This window comes from Oncorhynchus tshawytscha, linkage group LG10 (assembly GCF_018296145.1).
Source record: "Oncorhynchus tshawytscha isolate Ot180627B linkage group LG10, Otsh_v2.0, whole genome shotgun sequence".
Classification (NCBI taxonomy): Eukaryota; Metazoa; Chordata; class Actinopteri; order Salmoniformes; family Salmonidae; genus Oncorhynchus; species Oncorhynchus tshawytscha.
Window position 1 is genome coordinate 21,748,638 of NC_056438.1, and position 23,174 is coordinate 21,771,811.

Genomic DNA, 23,174 nt, shown 5'->3' on the forward strand with positions numbered 1-23,174 from the left:
TTCACCCTTCACAGGTCCATGGCCACGCCCCGTGTCTGTGCCAACAACTCTTCACCATTAACCTTAAGGAGCTTCAGTAACCATTCAGAAATGTCTCCTTTGCCTGACAACTGATCCTCCTGGTGCCTTGAGCAGTAGCACGTTGGGATTTTAGGTTGTCAAAGAGTAAAGAGTTCTCCACTTTAACCAGCATGCATTATCCTGCATCAACACTGGACTGTAAAGGACCCTACATTTTAATTATATTGTAGATGTATACAGCCTACTATGTAACAGTTACCCTGCAATATGTCAACAAGTATCTTGTCCCTGTGTCATGAAAGTCAGATCTGCCTCCTTGTAATGGTTGCTACGTAACTGTCATCCTCCTCCTACCATACGTGTGTATGGTGGGAGGAGGATGACAGTCCTGGAGAATCAAGTGTTTGTGTACCTGGGGAACTTCCCCCTATGATGACCTGATGGCTGTGAAGCTCAAGGAACACTACTCCATACCAGAGGCTATTCAAATTGTCTACCCCCTCCCTTCACTAGGGTTTTCCATGCCAACGGAACTGATGTGGCTGTCATCCAGGTTCCATTCGAAGACCCCATTGTTCCAAGAACTGTAAGTTACTGAATAACACCATTGCCATAAATTGTTAAGTGAAACTGGGAGTGCCATGTCCCGCAGTGGCTACTAGATACGTTTCATTAGTTGTTGGCCACGAGTCCCTCATTCAGTACTTAATTGAAGAGGGGAGGGTTTCCAGTCACAGGACTCCAACTACACTTCATTAATCCTGCCTCAGGTGCTCTACAAAAGTTGATCTGTTTTATGGTGCCCCCGGAGAAAATGAGGGCACAAAATAAATGACACATTTTTTGCCTTATCAGCTCCGGAATTCGACCCAGCGACCTTTCAATTACTGGCTCAATGCTCTAACTGCTAGGCTACCTTACGCCACTACTGCCTGGTCATGGCTCGGTTCAATGACATTTGTAAGTTTACTTGAATCTTTGGCTTTAAAACCTTGGCTGCAAGTGTCTTCACAATGATCTTCCTAGCCTTCTGGTTCTGACACTGCCTTATGGCAACTGATGGAGCCCAGTGACCCAACCACTAGCAAAGTCTCCATGCTTCATATCAAAAAGAAATGTTAACGTGTCCTTGACCATCACAGCCAGCTACAAAATATGTTCATGAACATTACTTCTCTCCCACCAGCCTTCAAAAGGCACCTGCACAGAGGGCATCAGCTTTCAGCGGGGCATCCAACCGTTCAACTACATGTGGGAGGTTGGTGTCGGACCTGACCTGGCTATGCATCCTAGGTACATTATGCTCTATGAAAACCAGTGACCATGGACGTTTCTCTCCACCACCAGATACATCTGAGGTGAGGTGGTCACATCACTATTTAATGGAAACTATTGTAGCTGTGGTTTTATGCCAGTGTTCCATCATGAAGGTACAACTTTACATCGCAGGATATGACATTGTACCAAACTGGCTCGTTTGAAATCCTATAGAGGTCAGCCAAGACGCTGGAAGTTCAGCATGCCTCTACCAAACGCTGCCTCGTCACAACTACTGAGCTGATCTGCGAGACTAGGTAGGGTCACTACATATTGGTGTCGGTCGTGTTTCAGGTCCTCTTCATTGCAGTTGCGCTGAGCATCTGACTTCTCCACGCATTGCAATCTGATTTATTGGCTGATATTGCATCTGGTATGTCACTTCTCTCCAGTGTCTTCCACAGAAGGGGTGAAGACTGACAACAAACTTGACTCTGGCCATCATTGGTGCAGAACCTCCCTCCTGGACTCCACCTGCAGGCCCCAAGAGACTGTTGACACCCACCAGGGTTCTAACTTTGGACTCTACACCTGTAAATCAAAGTCATGGCAGGGTTCAAAGTATCTAGGCTAGTAGTGGCTTTGTCCCATAGTATCTTTAGATTAAATTGATTGGCAATCCTTTCAGATGGACTACCAGTGGTGAATGGGATCGTGTTCTACAAGCAATATTCACCCGAAGACAGGCTTGTCATCAGACATCTTATAGGTATGGCTCTACATTTCGTAACGCCTCTGCGTAACGTGCACACTATCGGATTTGTCAAAAGAAACATTGGATATCTGGTCCTAAAGGGGCTGCGCTACTAAGCAGTGTCCCACTCAACCCATTGTATGCTGATGGGATATTTAATTTACTTTCTGAATGACAAAATGTAATGTGACTAACTGGTTAATGAGTGCTTTTGACTAGAACAATCTTAATGTGCTTTTGAAGTTTGGACTTTCAATCTCAGGATCTTTGAGGGAGACTCAGTCACACACTCGCTGACCAGGTTCCAATAAACTGAGTCTTCAGTAAACAGCTGGGTTCCAAATGACCTGATGGAATTACCTTTTTCTTCAGTTTAGCTTTGCCAGAGGCTAGACTCCCATTGTGATTCCTCGGACTCTGACGATGACAGAGACTACAAAGTATCCTGTTACAACAATCTACTAAATGAATTTGGGTCCCCTGGCCACACCCAGCAATTTAAACTAGCATTGAATCAATACTTTCATGTTATTACTCTATTTAAAATGAATAAATTGTTGGCTCTTGTAGACTTCCTCCAGTATCTTTGTTTTTAAGCTTGATATATTGCTCTTAACTGCAGACTTCAAGGAGGGTGTCTGATGGACTTAGTGATGTGCAAATTCCATGTTTTGTGCAGCTGTATAAAGATAACAGTGGGACTGCCTGTGTAAACGCAGCCAATTATTTTTCCAGTAGTTGATTGTCTCCAATAGGGTAAAAGATAATGACTGCCTGTGTAAATGCAGCCTTTGCTCAGGGGTATACAACTCATACCCTACAAGGTCCAGCGCCTGCTGGTTTTGCTCTGCTAATGACCTTGTGTTCCAGGTCTAAAATCGGTCCCAAAAATTCCAGTCCTGAATTTGCATCCAGGAATGTGTTTACTTGTGGTGAGCCCTTTTCTCTAGGCTTAAAATTAGCTGTTAAATGGGGCAGAGATTACATGACTGCTACTTGGACACTTCAAATAGTGTTACCCAACATTATAGCAAAACCCTTAGCATGCTCATTGTGACATAAAAATAACCTGTCATTCTTCTTTAGCAAACATGTTTAGTTATGCAGTCGACTCAGCAATACATTACCTCATGCTTGTAATTGAAAGGCGCAATCTGCAGTTGCTTTTGGGGCCTTTATGCCCATTTTATATACAGTGGATTTGAAAGTATTCATAGATTTGCCCCTGGTGGGATATACAATGAACTCTTCACCATTAAAGCCTTTTTTCCCCTTATCAGGATGCCTACACCACAGTAGGTAGCATCATAGATTTAAAGAGCTGGGTTGAAGTGGCCTAACAGACAAGGTTCATTTAAACGTCATGTGGGCATTCAGTATGTCAGACTCTTACTAAACTAGTTTGACGTTCAAGTGTAAAATTAAATTGCATGAGCAGTTTTCAAGCACGTTGTGCTGTGATTCCCCCAGATAGCAATTAACTACATTGGTGACAGCTGTCTCAAATCAATTGCTAAACATGCCCCATGCTTTAAAACTTGAGTGTCCATGTGTTTATCCGACTAGATAAAAATACTAAACAGCCTACCCGACCGAGGCGTCTGCAGGGTCCTTAAGCGCGCACACACACCTGTGTCTGTCAACCCGTCCCAATCCCTCAGATCCTCCACTCTCACCAATAACCACCATTGAATCTTCGCTAGAATGACAAGGAATAATGACTAGGCATCCTTTCCTAATCTATCCAGAACTCAATGTCACAGCAGGTTTGCAAGTCCAAAATAAAATTACGTAGTATGGTTGAATCCATCCTTCCCAAGTCTAAACCATCCCTCACCAAGCTTGTCCCAACCTTACGTATCCACTTAGTCATTCTCTCCCAACATACCTTATGCACCCACAGCCACTCCTACACCTGTATTCCCCATCCTATTCTGATACACACAATTTGACATGCATGCAATATGTTTCCCTTTGAAATTTATTTCAGTGTCCATGTAGCCCATTGTCATCGGCTACTTCTACTGATAAATCAGTTATTTGGGGAAAGTAGAGGGAAAGGATATTGTCTCAATTTACAATAAACTGGTGTTAAGAGTCACTGTAGCCTAGTGCAGTCATTATTTTTTTTTTCCTACTTCCCTCAGAGCACTGGGAAGGTTTCTTGTAGCTGGATTAGAATTCACAAATGCCGATGAAGCCCTATCTTTGCGTTGTTCCCTTCAATACCCTACAGCACTGCCCTGAAGCGGAACAGAGACTTGATCCCCTTTTCCTCCAGTGACTGATCAGAATATATTCCTTGCGCCCCGCTCAGCCAAGAAGTCATGGACGCCTCAAATAGTAAGATTAACTCATGGATACCATTTTTAGATCTCTGCGTGCAGTTAAGGAAGTGTAAGGTAGAAACGCCTGTTAGCAATTGTGCAAATGCTAGTTAGCAACTTCAAACTGCACACAGAGCCATAAAGAAATGGTATCCATCAACTAATCTGACTCTGGGTAAGTAGAAAGAGATTCTGGCAATCAAGCCATCTTTTTAAGCCTATTCTGTCATGTCTGATCTTAGAATGGATAGGGTCTGATATTGAACTGAAATACTTACCAGTGCAGCACGAAATGACCAAGTCCACCATCATGACTACCAATCCTGCCTGGAGAACAGTATTGGATGGACCACCGCCACACCGTTCACCAAGAAGTTCAGAACGGAGTAAGTGTCCCTGCCAACAACAGTACGAAGGGTCCATTTCAATCACTAAATTTGTGGCTTCCTATCCAGCTTAAGTTTGAAAAGATTCAGGCAATATAAATTTGTTTTAATAAGTTACATTTAATGTTAAATGTAAATATGCACTGAGAAAAGGCCTCTAGACATGAGGTGCACCCAAGATAAATGGACATTTAAATCCTCAACATGGTCTGTAGGGCGAGTGAAACACCAGCCTCATTTGTATAAGCCTTACTTACACCTGTCAATTTCCATAGTCTGTTTCTTTCATGTAAGAAGAAGCCTGTGCCCCCTCCCTTTTTCTGAGTAACTTACTGTAGTCACCTGGCCAAGACAAAGGGCTGTCAGAGTAACCAGGTATTTGGTCCTTCCTGTTCTTTTCCTATCTTTCAAGGGCACAGCTGTGTGGAGAAATGAAGAGAAAAGGCTAGTTTGAGCAGCAGAAACAATTCCATCAGCAGAAAGGAGCAACAACTGCCATTATCACTTGTTTCTATGCTCCCACTATGACCTCACACCATTATCACTTGTTTCTATGCTCCCACTATGACCTCACCATTATCACTTGTTTCTATGCTCCCACTATGACCTCACACACCTGCTAAACTGCCACAGACAAAAGAGACCCAACTCGTGTTTGTTGGGCTCGTCACTGTTGCACCTGTCGTGATTGTTAACCAGCTCCATTTTTGCAAATCTTATAATAAAATAAATTGAGGAATCTACAATCTCGCTCTTCCCTTCTGGTTAGAATTTCAACACCACTGAGGCTCAGAGGAATATGGCAGTCAGCTGCTGCCCCTCCTGCAAGGTAGATGTGGCAAAGCTATGGGCGTGATGAGGGCACAGAAGACAGGGCATAAAATCAGACTGGGCACCCAGGATGGTATTGGGAACACAAACTGTTGTATAGCTCATCTAAAAGAGCATTTGCCATATGTAATATAGCCTTTAGCTTTCTGTAGCGAGGGCAGCAGTCCAGTCATTTGCTGTTGTACCAGACAATGAAGAACGACATGTCCTGACACCTACAGGGGAACATAAAGAATCATTCTCCTATACGGTTATGACGATACACTGGCCCAGACACAGTTCAGATAGAGCCCTACTAGATACTACACTAAAGAGATCCGTAGACACACATTTTAGATTTGCGAATCAATACCTCCTAGATCTTACAGCTGACTTCTCTGGGGAACCAAGGCACAGGTTTCATTTACAGTGTATGTGGTTTCCGCTCCCTTCTCAGCTACTCTGACCCATACTGCTTAGCATCTAGAGGGGGGAAAGGGATTGAAAAAAAAGTATCAAATGATTTTAATTTGGTTTAACAGGCACAGTGAGAGCCAGAGATACTGCAGGAGAGACTTCCTGTCAGCATCAGCTATCAAATCCTGGCCTACAGCATTAAGGCCAAGACCTGTTAAGATGCCATGTCATCTCAAGTTCTTGAGCTGATCAAACCGGAATTTCAGCCCATTTTGTTTCAAAATAAACTTTAAAAGCCTACTTACCGACAGCATCAACACGAGGTTTATTCCCAATGAGACCCTATATGGACCAACAACGTGAGAGACTCTGCTGGGTGGAGGCTAACCAATTCTGACTAACATGGTGTGCCATTCTCTGGCACTTTGATATGTTTTTTTTTACTAGGCAAATGTTTTATTTCATTAAATACATTTAGTAGGGATATGAACCAATTTCACAGATTTGCAATAATGTTTTACATTTTTATTGGGCAACAGAGCATCTTCAATGTAGCAGCAATCAAAGCTCCCATCACAACAATCGCCACACACACCCCTGCCACATACTGCCCACTGCGGGAGGCCTCCCTTTGAGTGTGTTTAAGAGGCAGCATAGGTGAGAGGGCAAAGGTTGGATGGACAGGGTGTTCAATGGAGACAATGCCGGTGTCGATGGCAGGGTAGCGGCACTGGATGGTCAGCCTAAAAAAAATATATATATATATATATATATATAGAAATTCACATTTGAATAGTGTGAAACATGGTGTGTGTGTTTACCTGTAAGGGGAGTTTCTGTGGCTGGGGGGGTCATCCGTGGTGATAAGTTCTTTGGGGAACAGCACCTGGTTCTCATATACTAGGAAATCCCCCTCAACCTAGGTGAGGTAGAACATGTATGATTGACTTAACCAGTGGTGTACTGTACCTAAGTAAAAATACTTTCAAGTACTACATAAGTTGTTTTGGGGGGTATCTGTACTTTACTATTTATATTTTTGCCACCTTTAACTTCTGCTTCACTACATTCCTGAATAAATTTTTTTTTTTACTCCAAACATTTGACCTAACCTGCATCCCTACTGCCAATGATCTGGCGGACTCACTAAACCCAAATTCTTTGTTTGTCAATTATATCTTAGTGTTGGAGTGTGCCCCTGGCTATCTATCAATACATTTTTTTATTGTGCCGTCTGGTTTGCTTAATGTAAGGAATTTGAAATGGTTTACACTTTTACTTTTGATACTTAAATACGCAATTCCAGTTACTTAAGTATATTTAGAACCAAATACTTTTACTCAAGTAGTATTTTACTGGGTGACTGTCTTGTTGAGTCACTTGCTATTAAAAAAGGTATCTTTACTTTTATTCAAGTATGACAATTTAGTACTTTTTCCACCACGGCACGTAACATGATGAATCAACGTGCTACCACACTCACAGTCGCAATGGAACCACAGGAATCCAGGGAGAAATTGAATAGGGCCCTGACGCTGTCCGTCTCTTGGGGGACACAGCTGGGGTCCAAAAGGGTGGTGTGTTTTGGCTGGGTGGGCGGGATGGTACGTGACGTATCAGTCACTACTACCATCCTCCCCTCTGGTAAGCACACTGGAAGTCAAGAGAGATCTGGGATCAGTTTTAACAGTGTTTGAATGAGGACATGTCGGTCAAGCCTTTCAATAGTACACCACAGGTGTGTTACCCAGTAACTCTCTGACACGGAAGGTGCAGCGATGGATGAGGCTGTTCTCCACCTTGAGTGTGTCTATGTCCACCACACTGACCTCCAGACGGCCAACAACACCCTGCAAACTCACTTCCTACAAGCGGGATGAGCCAGAGAGGAAGGGCAGGTTTTGATAATGAAAGTGTCCAATACTACGTAAATAAGATATGTTTTTTAAAATTTTTTATACATTTGCTAGAATTTCTAAAAAAGCTTTTTTCCCCCTCTTAGTCATTACGGGCTATTTTTTGTAGATTGACGAGGGAAAAACATGATTTAATCCATTTTAGAATAAGGCTGTAACGTAGCAAAATTTGGAAAAGGGAAGGGGTCTGAATACTTTCCAAATGCACCGTATAGACATGTTCTTGGTTAAATATTTCAGAGATAGATAAAGAGAAGAATAGAGCACAACAATTGAAGAACCATTTTAATTTCTTAGGTGGAAGAAACACAGCCATGAGAAAAGTGCCAGTTGAGTGGACAACCAAATCTCCAGTTCATTTACTTAGATATCCCTCCTCACCTCATAGGTCATGCCCGGACTATAGAGTGGGATCTCCACACTAAAGTAGTCCTCCTCTGTTTCCACGGTGAAGCCCCCCATTTCCACTAGATCCCAGTCCAGCCGGCGGTCCCCAAGGAAGAGCTCCCAGCTCCGCTCCAGGGCCCCATAGTGCAGTAGCACCAGGAGGCCCCTCTCAGTGCACTTACCCTCCAGCCTGGGAGGTTCTGGGGCTGGGAGAATGCATGGAGAGGAGGGGAAGAAGGAAAATAATGGCAAAAGAGTCAGAGAGAGTGAAGGAATGAGGGATTTAAACAGGACAGGGAGGCAGGTAACCATGAGTTTAGTTCAAGTGATTTGGTATTAATTCTCTCTGTCAAGAGAAGCATTTATATATAATCACCTGTCTGCTCTTGAACATCACTCACAATGGTGGCATTATGGTAGAAGACCTCTCCATGGGGTGAGATGGTCAGGGAAAAGATGAGAGGGAGGGTGTACCTCCTATAGCCCCCATCAATATACTGACATAAGAGGGAGAGCATGTTACATTGCATCATTACATTATGAAAGTTTTTAAAAACTGTTAGTGAGGTATGTATACTGTACATAATTGAAGTACACTGACTATACCAGACATTCGTACACCTTCCTAATATTGAGTTACACACCCCCCAAATACATGAATTTATACTAGATTAAGCATACATTTTTGTTAACTGTATTCTTGTTAGTTATGTTCCAACAACCCCTCCATCTTGTGCAAATATCAGTTATTTTTAAGTCTTGGTTCCAATAGTTTATATTTTTGAGATTGCCAGTTGGCTAGGTTTTGTATAGTTCACCCATCATATGAATATCCTTTTACTCAAATAGGATTCCCTCATGATTGCTCTAATGTCCAAAGCTACATTGTGATAAAACGTTTAAGTTGCATTTATTTGAAAATATCCACATTGGTCAGTGCAAAATGTATTTTTAATTCTGCCATGGAAATAATTGTACCTATTACCACTTCATGCCTTTAGTTTTCCATGTGGACCAATTTTTTTATTTTTATAAATCAAATACAAATAAATCAGTGAATTCTGAAAGCTATCCAAGCATTGTTCCATAAGGTTGTGTTTTTAGGGAGCGATATTGGTTCTTGTAGAATACGTTTCATTTTTGTCCATATTGTTAGTGTTTAACTATGAAATTAATGTTCTTGTCTATTTTCAAAGGATAAAGCTATGTAAAAATATTCCGGGGATGAGCATGCACATCTTTAATATGTAGCCTACCCATTGTTTCTCGTTGGTGCATTTAACTATATGTAGCAAGTAAACGTTTTTGGTAGCGAGTTGATACAATTCCAAGTCTGGAAGGTTAAAACCACCCTCAGATTTAGGAAGATGGAAAACTTTCCTTCATATTCTATGATTTTTATTTGCCCATTTTTAAAAAGTCTGTTATGACCGAGTATACTTTTTTAAAGAATGTCTGGTGGGGTAATTGGTATTACCGAAAATAAAATAAAAACTTTGGGAGCCATGTCATTCTGAAAAGGTTTAGAATGGCATTGCTTATTCTATCTGTAAGATTTATGGGTAGATTGTTCCATTTTATTAGATGTGCCTTCATACCCCAAAGCCAGCTGCACCAATGTCTGAGGAAACACCGTTCACCTGAAGACCGAGGCCAGCCTGCAGGTGCCCGCCACATGGAGTCGCTAGAGCGCGATTAGTAAAGCCCCATCCCCGGCCAAACCCTCCCCTAACATCGAGCCCAGGTCTACGATGCAGTGCCTTATACAGTGCAGTGCAGAAGATGCACGCTGTTCATTCTCTAAATTCTGCAGCATAGGCCTCTCCAACCCAGCGCTTCTTTACATATTCAATTTCTCCATTAACTCTTGCAAGATACCCACATCTGCCCAAAATATGGTTCCACAACCATATGCTCCCCAACCCCATCATGGAGCCCGTTAGGAATTGGATTTTGTTGGTCTTTACTTGTGAAAAATAAAAGTTAACCTTCTGTTCCGTCTGTTGTAGAAGAACCAAATAAAACATTTTAGCAGACATGAGGGTGGTGGGCATTCCTTAGAATGGGAGGATCATAGTATAAATACAGTTATTGTATACATTAAATATATAGAGTGTGTGGTCTGAGCAGACATTTAACACAACAAAAAAAGTAAAGTGCATCTTTGTACTTGAGAAGCTATGCCTTAGGGCTTTTAAGCTCCAACTCCTCTCTTAATGTACTAAAACTGTGGACTATTTCATTATAAATACATTGGAGAAAGACTGCCACTTTAGGTACTGTGGTCGGTTTGTGTTACCGTAGAAATTATAGTGGCTGGTGGGGGTCTCCTTGGGGAGACCGGGCCCACAGACTGAAAGGGGATGATGGAAGCCCCACACACACCTCAGAGAAGTGTCTGATGCCCTCCCAGTGACCAATTTCCCACCTAAAGCCCCTCTCACCAACAATCACCATTGAATCTAAGTTATGACAAGGAATAATGATTCGTCATCCTTTCCTAATCTGTCCAAAACTCATTCATTTTACAAGTCACAAATTTTTTTTTTTTTTACATTGTAGTATAATTAAGTCCTTCCTTTTCTCGCTCTCCCAAACCATCACCCCGTCCCAGTTCTCCCCAACCCACGCTTATCCCAACCCATCACCCCCTCCCAGTTCTCCCCAACCCACGCTTATCCCAACCCATCACCCCCTCCCAGTTCTCCCCAACCCACGCTTATCCCAATCCATCACCCCCTCCCAGTTCTCCCCAACCCACGCTTATCCCAATCCATCACCCCCTCCCAGTTCTCCCCAACCCAAGCTTATCCCAACCCATCACCCCCTCCCAGTTCTCCCCAACCCAAGCTTATCCCAACCCATCACCCCCTCCCAGTTCTCCCCAACCCAAGCTTATCCCAACCCATCACCCCCTCCCAGTTCTCCCCAACCCAAGCTTATCCCAAACCATCACCCCCTCCCAGTTCTCCCCAACCCACGCTTATCCCAACCCATCTTTACTCACCCTTGTCCACCCAAGCCAAGCTTGTCTCACCCTCCCTTCCTTGCCCCCTCTTACCCACCCAGGCCTAGTTTATCCCAATCTCCTCTTTTCCTCCCTGACTCAGGAGAGGCAAAGGTCGAGAGCCATGCGTCCTACTTAACACGACCCTGGCAAGCTGCACTGCTTCTTGACACAATGTGTCGGAGGAAAAGCTGTATGACTGGCGACTCAGTTGTACAGGCACAAGTCAGCGTGCATGCGTCTGGCCCGCCACAAGGAGTAGCTAGAGAGCAATGGGACAAGGACATCCCGGCCAGCCAAACCCTCCCCTAACCAGGATGACGCTGGGCCAGTTGTGCGCCGCCTCATGGGTCTACTGGTCACGGCTGGCTGCGACACAGCCTGGGATCGAATCCGGGTCTGTAGTGTGGCCATTGATTTTTTATCTTCTTTCCCCCTTGTGCCTTCAGAATGTCAACTTTGATCTGATAGTTCCACAGCGTAAAGATTACCACGAGAGGGCATTTAGCATTCTTCTGTTTCACGCCGATCCGATGGCGTCACTCGAGATCTTTCGGTGATGCATCCATGACAAGCTTCTCCAATATCAGCTTGACCACGTAGCTGGAAAGGTCTCCTTTTTTCTCATATTCCGGTAGGTACAACGTTCATTATTTTTGTCTCATTCCGTTTTATTGCTGGTCCAGTTCATCTTCTAAAAAGGTTTGCACCTTTGTTTCCAGAAGGCTCATTTTATTGTCCAGTTCATCCAACACAATAGACTACTGTCCTTTCGAGCAAATCTACTTTTAACATCAAGTTGTGACCGTTTGTTTTTTGGGAGCATTTTAGCTATGTTTTCCTGGATATCCTTCAGCTGTTCATTGCTCTCATTTGAATCTCCAAGTGGCTCTTTGTCTTCTCTAAGAGAAGCCTTGGCTTGTTTGGTTTGAGTTGCAGCGTCGCTTTACCCACAGATTGGTTCGCTGTTGTATATAAAACTGACCGCTCACACTCTCCAGGCTGCTTGGGGATATATTGATCTATAATTTAAACGATGTTGTCCAGTATCAACATACAACCACAGTTTTGATGGTACAAAACAGAGGTAATCACTCCCCATGCGTCCTATCGGTCCGCGCATGCACCTCATCGGTTGATGGACCCTTCTTGAAACACACACAGGAAACTGTTGTGTGAAAAACCCAGCAGCGTTGCAGTTCTTGACAAACTTGGCACCTACTACCATAGCCCGTTCAACAGGCACTAATCTTTTGTCTTGCACATTCACCCTCTGAATGGCAAACATACACAATCCATGTCTCAAATGTCTCAAGGCTTAAAAGATCCTTCTTTAACCCATCTCTTCCCCTACGGTTACTCTGATTGAAGTGGATTTAATCCCACAAGTCTAATTAGCATAATAATTTTTATAATCCCCATAATAATCTGTCCGTTTAAGTTAGAGACATCCGTTTTTCTAATATGACCCCTCTGTGGAAAGGTGAGTCTCTTGAGGCCCACTGCCTCACAACACTCATCTGAATGTGCCACGGTACCAGTTGAAAAAATGTATGGAAGTATATATGGATACTTTTGTGACAATTTTTATTTTTTTTAAAAATCCTGATCTTTCCTATATCTCTCAGATATAGGACAGACACTTCAGAACAAACGTCCTTTAGATGTATTTTGGGAACAATCTGTAATTCAATGCGTTTGAATGGGCTAATAGAAGTAAGGCCAAATTCAAATGTTCATTGAATTATTTTTGGGGATACTTCAAAGAGTCTTAAAATTCTAAATCAAATAGCTAAATGATCCATATAGCTTAGTAGAACCTCCCCTCTGCCGGTTTAGACAGGGCTTAGACTGTAAAGGGTTTAACAAGTGACATTAATAAAAAAAATCAAAGCTTTCATCTGGATTCACCTGGTTAGTTTATGTCATGGAAAGGGCAGGTGTTCTTAATGTTTTGTCTACTCAGTGTACATCTCTACAATTGGTGTGTCTCTCTGCCTCTCCATTAGTCTCACCTTCTGAAGAACGGAGGAGTGTGAGAAGGGGGCATGAAGCTGGTAGGAATGTGACCCGTTGGGGTAGGGGACCTGGACCCAGGACAAAGTGTCCCCCTCCCTCCCCCCGGTGACGTTGTGGAGGGACACGTCAGGAGGGAACACACCCAGGGAGACAGAGAACAGCTTCTGGGACGATATGGTGTCTGGGGAGGGAACAGAGTTAGTGGGTGTGGAGTCATGATCAAAGCATGCAAATAGATTGGTATTGCAATTACTGTTAACTGTTGTGGGTTTTAGTGGCAATCCATCCCATAAATATGCAGCCTCTAGCATGGTTTATAACTTATGCCAGTTTTCGAGCAGAGGCCAACCATTGTGGTAATAACGCAAATTTGTCCGAATTCATTCAAACCAGAGATTCATATTTGAGTTCGGATGTGACCAATCCCTGTCATTCCTTGAGCTCATTAATACTTGTAGTAGATGGATACTGACTGTCTGTAAGTATGGGGGTCCGGGGGACATAGGCGGTCTTGAGGAACCTGAAGGAGCGATGCTGGGTGAGGGGCCACCGGTCATCCTCCCACTGGTGCATGTAGAACAGGTCTACAGACAGAGACTGGCTGTACTGGCCCTCCAACACACCACTCTGGGACAAGAAAGAGCAGTTGAGTGTATGTGTGTGTGCATGCATTTATGCATGCGTGTGTGTGTGTACCTTAATGTGTGTTCCTTCGGCTCCGAATGGAACGCTGACCTCCACCACTCCATCCCTCAGGCTTATCTCATACCCCCTGTCCTTGATCACAGACTCACTCAGGGCAAGCGTCTCCACCCCTATTCTCATGCCCCTGTCCCTGAACCTCCCATGTACCAGGGGGGAGAGGACATGGGGGACAGGCCAGAGCAGGTGGGTACCATCCACTGTCGCCTCATCTGGAGGAGTTAAGGAAGGGATGGAAAGGGGGAGACAGGACAAAAGTGATAAGAATAAGCAGATTGTAGGTTCAAAAGAGGATTGCAAATAGGATTAAAGTCAAAGCTAAGATTTGTCATTTGTATTCCCTAATAAATAGGCCACATACTCATGGAGCAGGCCACTGTGGCATCGATGGCAAGGACCTTCCCTTGATGTGGGTACAGGATGGTAGCATTGACCACCTCCAACTCAACCCCTTTCTCCTGTGTAGGCATGGTCAAGTGAAAGACAAGAGTTACTATAAACATGTATACCAGCATATTCATATCACATGCAAACAGAGCACAGTAAACACCCTCGTCAGAAGTACCTTGATGGTGTAGGAGAGGGGTGAAGAGTAGGGGCAGCGCAGGATAATCCTGGAACCTGACTCAGAGATGTGGTAGCCCAGGGCACTGGCCTCTGTCATGGTCCTGGGTCTAACCTCCTCCTTGGTGTGGCCTGGTCTGTGGAACATCATGCCGCTGTTTCCCACCTCCTTTTTCTCCTGCCCAGAGTGTAATGCAGCTGGGACCGGTCCATTTATGGACACCTTGGAGAACAATTAAAGGAGAGACGCAGTGTAAAACAGAAGCGATTTGAAACATGTAAGTTCGGCAAAGTTCCAAGCGGAGATGGACAGTACATGTCTTTTCTATTGTGATCTGATGGACCTGTAAGTCACCTCCATGTAGCTCTCCTCGCAGACGAACTCCCGGAAGCCCCAGGGCCACTGGGCTGAGCAGTGGAGCAGGAAGGGGTACCCTAGGTCCCTCCCATTCACCTGCCGGGTCACCAACCACACCTTCAGACGGAACTCTGAGTCCCCCTGCACAGGAGAGGTTCTTATTCAATTCCATTCAATCAGAAAACAAGCTGGAAGTCAAGCTAATTAACTTGGATTCATTATATTGATCATTTAGATGGAAGGACCATTTGGCTTCTAGACAGTCGACTCCTGATTTGGACACATGCTGATTCTTACACGAGTCATTCTGTCTCAATTCATTATATATCCGAATTTGACTGCATATACCAGTATATTGAATATATATCCATTATGGGTCAATCGAGTTCACCTGGTTGTTGACGTGGCAGGCGAGGAACGAGGCACGGAACACCAGGTCTCCATGGGGATTGAAGAGCATGGTGTAGCCACACTCAGTGGCCTTTTGGCCAGACAGGAAGTGAACTCCCTGGTGGTCTGATGACAGCAGTTTAGAGGAAGCGTCAATATTCACAGTGCAGCTGGTTATGGTGTCTTCATAGAGATAGAGGACTCAAGTGCCCAGAAAGCCAGTTTTAGCATGGGCAGCTCCATTGAGGACTTTCACCATTTTCAAGTAGTCAACTGGGTGGGGCTTTCTATAGGTTAAGGAAGGACCAAATAATTCCATCCAGGTCATCAGGAGAGATAAGCCAATGAATTATACTTGTGAGCAAACATTCCATAACTGCAGGTGGTAGTAAATCCCCAACCCGGGCTTAGTACCTACACACTCCAGGCGGCAGTATGCACCCTGTCAGTTTGTTTACAAACTCATAGAAGTAGTAGAAGAAAAATGACTACTTCGAAATGGATATGGCCTCAATGGCACTGCCCATGCTCTCAGACGCCATGGGACCGATACAATGTTACGTCCTCTAACTATCTCTATGGGTCTACTCTACAGTCAGATGACATTCTTATTCTCCCCGAAACGTTGACATTCTAGACAAATTCAGTTTAAGATTATCAAGTAGTGGGGCGGCAGCTAGCCTAGAGCGATGGACTAGTAACCGAAAGGCTGCAAGATCAAATCCCCAAGCTGACAAGGTCAAAATCTTTCGTTCTGCCCCTGAACAAGGCAGTTAACCCACTAGGCCGTCATTGAAAATAAGAATTTGTTCTTAACCGACTTGCCTAGTTAAATAAAAATGTAAAAGTACAACACACCAGTGGCAGTTGGGTAAAAGAATGGCTGTATCCATAATTCAACCAATAATATTACACTCGCACCTTGAACGTCGAATCGGCTCATAATGCCAAGGAAGCCAGACCTGACAAACAGCCAGAAGTGACGCTCATGACACTCAGACCGGAATGTTCCTATAACACAAGACAGATGGAATCATTTAGCATGAATTCATTGACACAGAACATGTTTTGTTCAGTGTGAACCAGCCATCAAAGCGAAGAGGCTGACTAAACAGTGGCATGCTGTTTATTGAACAGATAATGTTTATGGCGTATCCGTCTCTCTATGACACAGAAATTAACCACATTCAATCACAATAACAACATGGTGAATGAATAATACGATTATGTACTGTTTTATTGTGTTCTTGTTTCAGGGTTATTTTCAAATCCTGTTACATATGCATGAATCTAAGATTCACTTTTATTGTGAGTCTTTCATTGGATGATATCCAAATAAATCCTCTCCATTTTTGCATTGGAGTCTCAGTTTTGGATTTGTCCACGTTTGACAAGTGTGCGGGTCTCCGTCTCTCCTAGAAATCTATTAGGCAGAAGTCTCCTTTACTGTATTGAAAGGTTATGCTATAAATGGCCGACAGGGGACGACACTCATACGACATAGTTCTAGTGAGAGAATATGGTGGGTGAGAGCAGGGCTGTATTCATTACGTCCTGCAATGGAGAAACAAACAGAGCAAGCGTAACAGAGGGACCAACCTGAATTTTGTCCAATAGAAACTATTGTTTCAAAACATTTTACATTTGGAGTATATGATTTGTTGCAAAACGTTTTTCAGAATTGGCATACCGAATACCCCCCAGGGTGTAACCATTCGTTCAAAACGTTTTGCAACAGAAACCGTTTAGTCCCAACAGAAACCATTTAGTCCCAACAGAAAACGTTGTACAATGAAAATGAGAGTTTACATTGGACAAAGTTCAAGTAGGTTCCTCCCCTGTTGGTTCTGTTTGGTTCCTAGTAAATAAACAACAGTACTGTAAATCAAACTTACCAACTGGTACAGGAGTTGGAGTACTGAGTGTAGCACAGAGTAACAGTATGCTGGAAGAAATATTGGTAGAAGTGAGGAACTCAAATGTATATATGGACAACCTATTCTATTAATGTGACTAGATATTACCACAGTCACTACATTCACCTCTTAAAACTCACCACAGAATGATTTTGATAGCCCTAACTTTCATTGTACAAAGGATGGTCATGTTTGGTATTGTGTAAAGGTGTAGTGAAAAGTAACTTAATTTCTATTTCCTTATCTTTCTCTATTTTCTTTTGCAATTCATCAAACTTCATCCATGATTGGCACCATTTTTGACTGTCAGTGGCAGCCACACCTGTCCATGCCCTAATTGGTAGAGAGCTGATTGCTTTCATAAGATCCACCAGTCAACAAGGCACAATCAATAACTTCTACTTGGCTGCCAACTCATGATAAAAGTAGACCATTTTCAAACAAATATTCAAACCCCATTCATTAATTGGCCATCATACGTATTTCTAAAATAACCATAGGCTTAAATGTATAGGCCTAACCAACAGGTCCACATATGCCAAGACCCGCATTTATCCTACGTTCTTAGTTACGGGAATATATACATGATTCCTTGCGTGTGTTAGACAACACCTGAGAGATGTGCTCGAAAAACAAGTGTCTCCCGAAATAAGATCCATAATGTAGATCTCTGTCTTTAATTAAACAGCATTTTCTAATTGTATCGCAGAAAGACGCATTAATTGATGATGCTGAATAAATTAAATGAAGATGAATGAAAAAAAGAGGGAAGGAATTTGTGCGTTTGCAATAGCATCTTTTTATGTAGGTTTGACAGCGAAACTTAACGCACAGCAAATGTACTAAAATACACCGTTCTAGGTTTGGGTTTTTACAGGGATGAGCAGCGGCAGTGTAAGTAACCAGCCTAAAACAAGGCCTCTATTCTGTTTTGTAAATGAATCGGTTGATTACAATGAAACGTGTCCTGTAGGCCTATTCAGTCACCCACAGTTGAAATGTTATCGAATGATTCAAACACAGCTCGTGATAACCATTTTTTAATTTATATTTCCTTTGCATTCATCACCATGCATCTAAATGTCAGTAGATGTATTTATTGTGCACCATATATTAGGCTACTTGTCAAGGCTGTTGATGCTAAGGCGTTGCTAGGAGATGAGATGGTATTTTATTTTCCATGCACCCTACTGAGGTCCTCCCTTTCAGAATAACAACATTTGCCAAAATATGAAACTCACAAAATAAGATGAATGTATAAAATTGAGAAAAAATCTAAGTGTGTGTGTGTGGCACAAGCATGAGAGGGAGCAGGGGAAGAAACTGCAGCACTTTCTGACAGACCTGGCCTTATTGGGATCATTGCAGGTTGGTTCTTATAGTTATAGAACCAGATAAATTTCCATCCAATCAATGTATAAATGACTTAAAGATCCAGAAAACATGAATTATGCAAAAATCTCTCTGTCTCACTGCAGAATTAGATGTTCATCCATGTTCCCAAATTTGAAATGTAAAAGTTTCGCCAAACATACAGTTTCAAAGTGTTTTTGTTTCTCCTGCTGCTCTGCATCGTTCCATTTCTCCAAACTTCAAATTTCGAAGTTAAGGGTTACGTTTAGGCACACATTCTGAAAGGTTATGGTTTGGGATAGGGTAAAAATAAAAAAAAGTGTCCATGACTGGAACACACAACTTTCAAATCTAGAATCATGGAATTACACCCATCCTCCGCCCCTGTCCACAAACACCAAGCCTATTTGATGGTAATAGCACTCACTGTTGCCCCTAGTGGCTGTTTTGAAGGCATTTCCCAACATCCTCAGGACATGAAATGATGTCCAATTTCCACATCAATCTTGAACGATCACCCTTAAATTATCATCAGGGCACTCATGTCTTGTCTCTCCATATATGGTTTCCGGTACCTTCAACCTTGGCTGAGGGGGAGAGAGGAGCTACTCCTCTCTCCCCCTCAGTAAATGTAGTCAATGAAGAGTACAACTAATAACTCTGTCTATCCTGTTTTCTCAAACATCCAGAAATCGACAATGAGCCTATATTAAGTCTATATTATGATTATTTTTTGATTCCAGGACAGTAATGAGAAAACATTTTAGAACAGGGGAATTCTACCTTAACTTGTTCAACTAGAACGCAGATTTTCTGTTGCAAACCTTTTGATATTGTGTGCCATACTGAACATAACCCTGGTCTGCCCCTTCAGGGTTGGCATTCCCCTGTGTTTATGGTGTCGGCAGCCTCCTCCGTCAGTAGCACCGACAGCCTGGCTAGTGACACCATCTCCCCACTGCCCAGGGACCACCAGAGGCCTCATCAGGGCCCACAACACATGTCAAGGCAGCAGCAGCACTTATCCCAGGGGCCCAACTACCATACCCACAAATAAGGGGCTAGATGAGTAAAAACCTACACACACAAATACACACGTGCATATTTGAAACACAAACACTTGAACTCATGCACACACACAATAATTGTACTATCATTTTCCACAGGAGCAGCAGTGAAGTCCATCTCCTACCAGCCTCCCCCAGTGAGAGGGAGATAGCAGTTCTTGTGAGTAGTCATCATTGTATTCCACTCAGTTTCAATAAGGAATCAAACAGTCATATTGCATTCTGACTGTCATCTCTTCAGGAAGTCAGTGAGTGTAGTATTTTCTCAGCTCCTCTGACAGAGCATTGTTCCATTATTCTTTCCTTTTGTTTTGATAATGACCAGATTTTCTAAAGCATACTGGAAATGTACCTCCTTTTCTTTTAAAGAATTAGTCATTTTGTTTACAGTCTAAAGTTCTTATCAGAGAGACCTGTCTATAGTGTACTGTCCTTCTACAGTACACTATATCAGTCTCATCTTTCAGAAGGTGATTAGGGTTCCTTTTTTGAATCAGTTAATACCTCCGAAACGTTTAAGAAACTCTGTGATTCTGATATAGATATTACTGAGTTGGACCAAGCCATTAAACAAATGCTTATAGGTAAATCTCTTGGACCGGATGGCCTGACTCCTGAATTCTATCGACATTTTTGGCCTGATAGAGAATTATTGCTTTCGATCCAAAAAGAGGATTTTGCTAATGCTATCTTACCTCCTTCTTTGAGAACAGGGACTAATAGTTCTTATACCCAAACCAACGAAGGACTCTCTTTACCTGGACAATTGGAGACCAATCACATTGTTGGCAACTGACTATAAAGTTACTAGCCCATGTCTATGCCAATAGGCTGAAAAAAGGCCTTGATGATATAATCAGTGAAACTCAATCAGGCTTCATTAAAGGAAGGAGTATCCATAACCATAGACAATTGGTTTTAGATATTTTAGATTACAGTTCATAGATGGTTTTAGTTTTTTTTTTAAGGCTTTTGACACTTTAGAAAACAACTTTTTATTTAGAACTCTCTCTACTTTTGGGTTTGGGGAGAATGTCTGTAAAGTGATAAGGATGATGTATAATGATATTAGCAGTTTGGTGGCTATGAGTAATGGCACATCCCCTCGTTTCTCTATTGCTAGAGGAATTAGACAGGGTTGTCCAATCTCCCCACTTTTATTTATTTTAGCCACTGATTTACTAGCCATTTTTCTTAACAAATCTGAGAATTTAAAAGCGAGCCGTATTTTTGGTAAAGATATAAATATCAGTCAATTTGCAGATGATACAGCCCTTTTCCTAAGGGACAGAGAAGCTATTCCCTTGGCTATTGACAATCAAGAAATTTGGGTTGACTCTCAAACAAATGTGATCTCATGCCAATTCATTGCTGTGACTCCGTCAACATTGCCTACATACCTGTTAAAAAAGGAAGTTAAATATTTAAGAATTGTTATCACTAAAATCGTTTCAGATAAAGAATATTTAAACATCGATAATATGATTAATTCCATGAGAGTTTCATTAAGTCAGTGGCTGCAACGTGATATCTCAATTTTGGGTCATGTTCTTTTGTCCAAGACTGATGGTTTATCTAGAATCATTTACCCAAGTCAGACCTGTTTTCTTTCTTCTAATAACACACAGTCAATTGTTATATTTAGATTTGTTTGGAGGAATAAAACGCATTATATTCAGAAATCACAATTAGTGAAAGACTATGATCATGGAGTTTTGTTTACAGGCTATTGAGTTTGAGTTGTTAGTGGGTGCTTTTAGAATTAAATGGTTGAAATTATGTCTGTCGAATATCCCTAACAGTCTGTTTAATAAACTTGGTGGACTTGAATTCCTAATGAAATGTGATTTTGACCCTCCAAAATTACCTGTGAAATTGTCTAAGTTTCACCAGCAAATGTTATTTTTCTGGAAAAAGATATTCAAGCACAAAGCAATTCCACTTCCTTTACTTGGATTTATTAAGAACACTTTGTTATATGATGTTGTTCTCTCTTTTCTAAGTTTACAAATGAATGACTTGATTCTTTTTGATGAAAAAAATGCAACAATAAGTGGATACGATTGGCAGTTAATGAAGTAATTTTTGGTGATTATAATTCAATATATTGAAATGGAAGTGACCAACCCATGCTATGGTCAAAAGCGACTACCTTTTACCTTACTTGTCTAGTTATACCAAAAGTTAAAGAAACTAATTTTAAAATATTTTCTTCCATCTACCCTGTTAATGATTTCTTGCACAAAATATTCAATTTTGACCTTATGCCTTGTTTTTTGTTCCTCTGATTCAGAATCTATAAAGCACTTATTTTTTCATGCCGCCATTCTAGATAACTATGGATTGAAATTCATGAATGGTTGTGTATAAAATCTCCAGAATTAACGTTTTACCTTTGATGTTAAATGGCTTTATGCTTATAATTCTGATCATAACTATTTTATTAATATTATTATTCTCTTGGCCAAAAATTATATTTACAAATGTAAATGGGGTGGGAAAATTCCTTTATTTTTTTCCATTGAACCTACAATTTTATAAATCCCTCAAACTCAAGACTTTTCATGTCTCTGAATGTCTGTTAATGTCTCATATTAACGATGTCTTCGATTATTATTATTTTTGTAAACTTTTTTTTTGGGGGGGGTTCGCCATGTGTTCTATTTTTCATTGTATTCACATGAATGTCCCTGTATTGATGTGTAATATTGATATTGTTGCAATAAAACAAATATACATCAAAATAATCTCTTCTGTAAATGAATTGCACTCTTTTCCCATTGGCCGGCTACGCCATGAATGGCCGCCCGTAAACCTGGATACGGTCCAATCACGAGCGCCAGATCAACATCAGTGGCACTGATTCAATGGTGAAGGACACGTCCATGAAACTCAAGTCCATAACAGACATGGGGATCACAAGGTTCCGACAGTTTACAATTTTAATTCGCATCCCGCCAAAGCAATAGTCCAGCGAAACACAGAATCCAATACTTACCTGATCAGCTATACATTTCCCCCGTTGCCTCTCCTTATAGGAATATGGCTATGAGATGTAGCGTGTGAGCTGCTGTGCCTGTGCACCATTCCATCTTCCTCTAACCCCTTCACCCTGGATATGCACTAACCTGAAAAGCCTTCCCAGAGCACTTCCTGGTCTCTGGAGCCCTGCTCAATTGTTTAAATACACCTAATCTTTGTATCCAGAGCCAAATCGTCTAGACAGACCTTAGGGGCTGGGGTTTAGTGACTTTTTTTGTTGTGAAATGGCAAAAAGTGAGGATACAGAACCAAAACATCAAAATATGAATTTGTTGACCTGCAATGCCAAGTGTTTAGAAATTGCATTATCTAACCAATAATATTCATAAACATATGCTCTAGTCAATAGCTGCCAGGTGGCGCTGTTGGACTGTATGTGACAATGGCCTTCCTGTTAATTGAGCACTCTGTCCTCTCATTCCCTCTTCCTCGCTCTCTCCCTTCATAGAAGAGGTGAAGTCTGAGGCATCTCCATATCCAG

The 23,174-nt window shown here is 42.1% G+C and overlaps 1 protein-coding gene across 2 annotated transcripts; it reads right to left on the reverse strand.

The window, feature by feature from the left end:
* Window positions 1-6,474: 6,474 nt before the first annotated feature.
* LOC112261001 lies at window positions 6,475-17,570 on the reverse strand. Of its 2 annotated transcripts, none has more exons than XM_042329546.1 (16): window positions 17,372-17,570; window positions 17,211-17,260; window positions 16,237-16,326; window positions 15,317-15,441; window positions 14,923-15,066; window positions 14,569-14,790; window positions 14,365-14,461; window positions 13,998-14,215; window positions 13,775-13,928; window positions 13,298-13,482; window positions 8,652-8,772; window positions 8,270-8,475; window positions 7,720-7,837; window positions 7,456-7,625; window positions 6,794-6,891; window positions 6,475-6,715 (listed from the first exon to the last, which is right to left on the reverse strand). In XM_042329546.1, exons 1-16 carry the CDS (start codon window positions 17,419-17,421, stop codon window positions 6,490-6,492), a joined length of 2,274 nt encoding a protein of 757 aa, XP_042185480.1. In that variant the 5' UTR covers window positions 17,422-17,570; the 3' UTR covers window positions 6,475-6,489. The 2 variants fall into 2 exon arrangements, with proteins under 2 accessions (XP_042185480.1, XP_024292133.2); XM_024436365.2 differs by having other exon boundaries at window positions 8,270-8,481; window positions 17,372-17,569.
* Window positions 17,571-23,174: the final 5,604 nt, after the last annotated feature.

Coding starts and splice junctions, on each gene's coding strand:
- LOC112261001 (XM_024436365.2), bottom strand. CDS start 17,421: ATGACCATCCTTTGTACAATGAAAGTTAGGGCTATCAAAATCATTCTG. Junction 7,626..7,719: donor CCGTGTCAGAGAGTTACTGG/GTAACACACCTG, acceptor CTTGACTTCCAG/TGTGCTTACCAGAGGGGAGG. Junction 6,892..7,455: donor CCTGTGGTTCCATTGCGACT/GTGAGTGTGGTA, acceptor TACCTCACCTAG/GTTGAGGGGGATTTCCTAGT.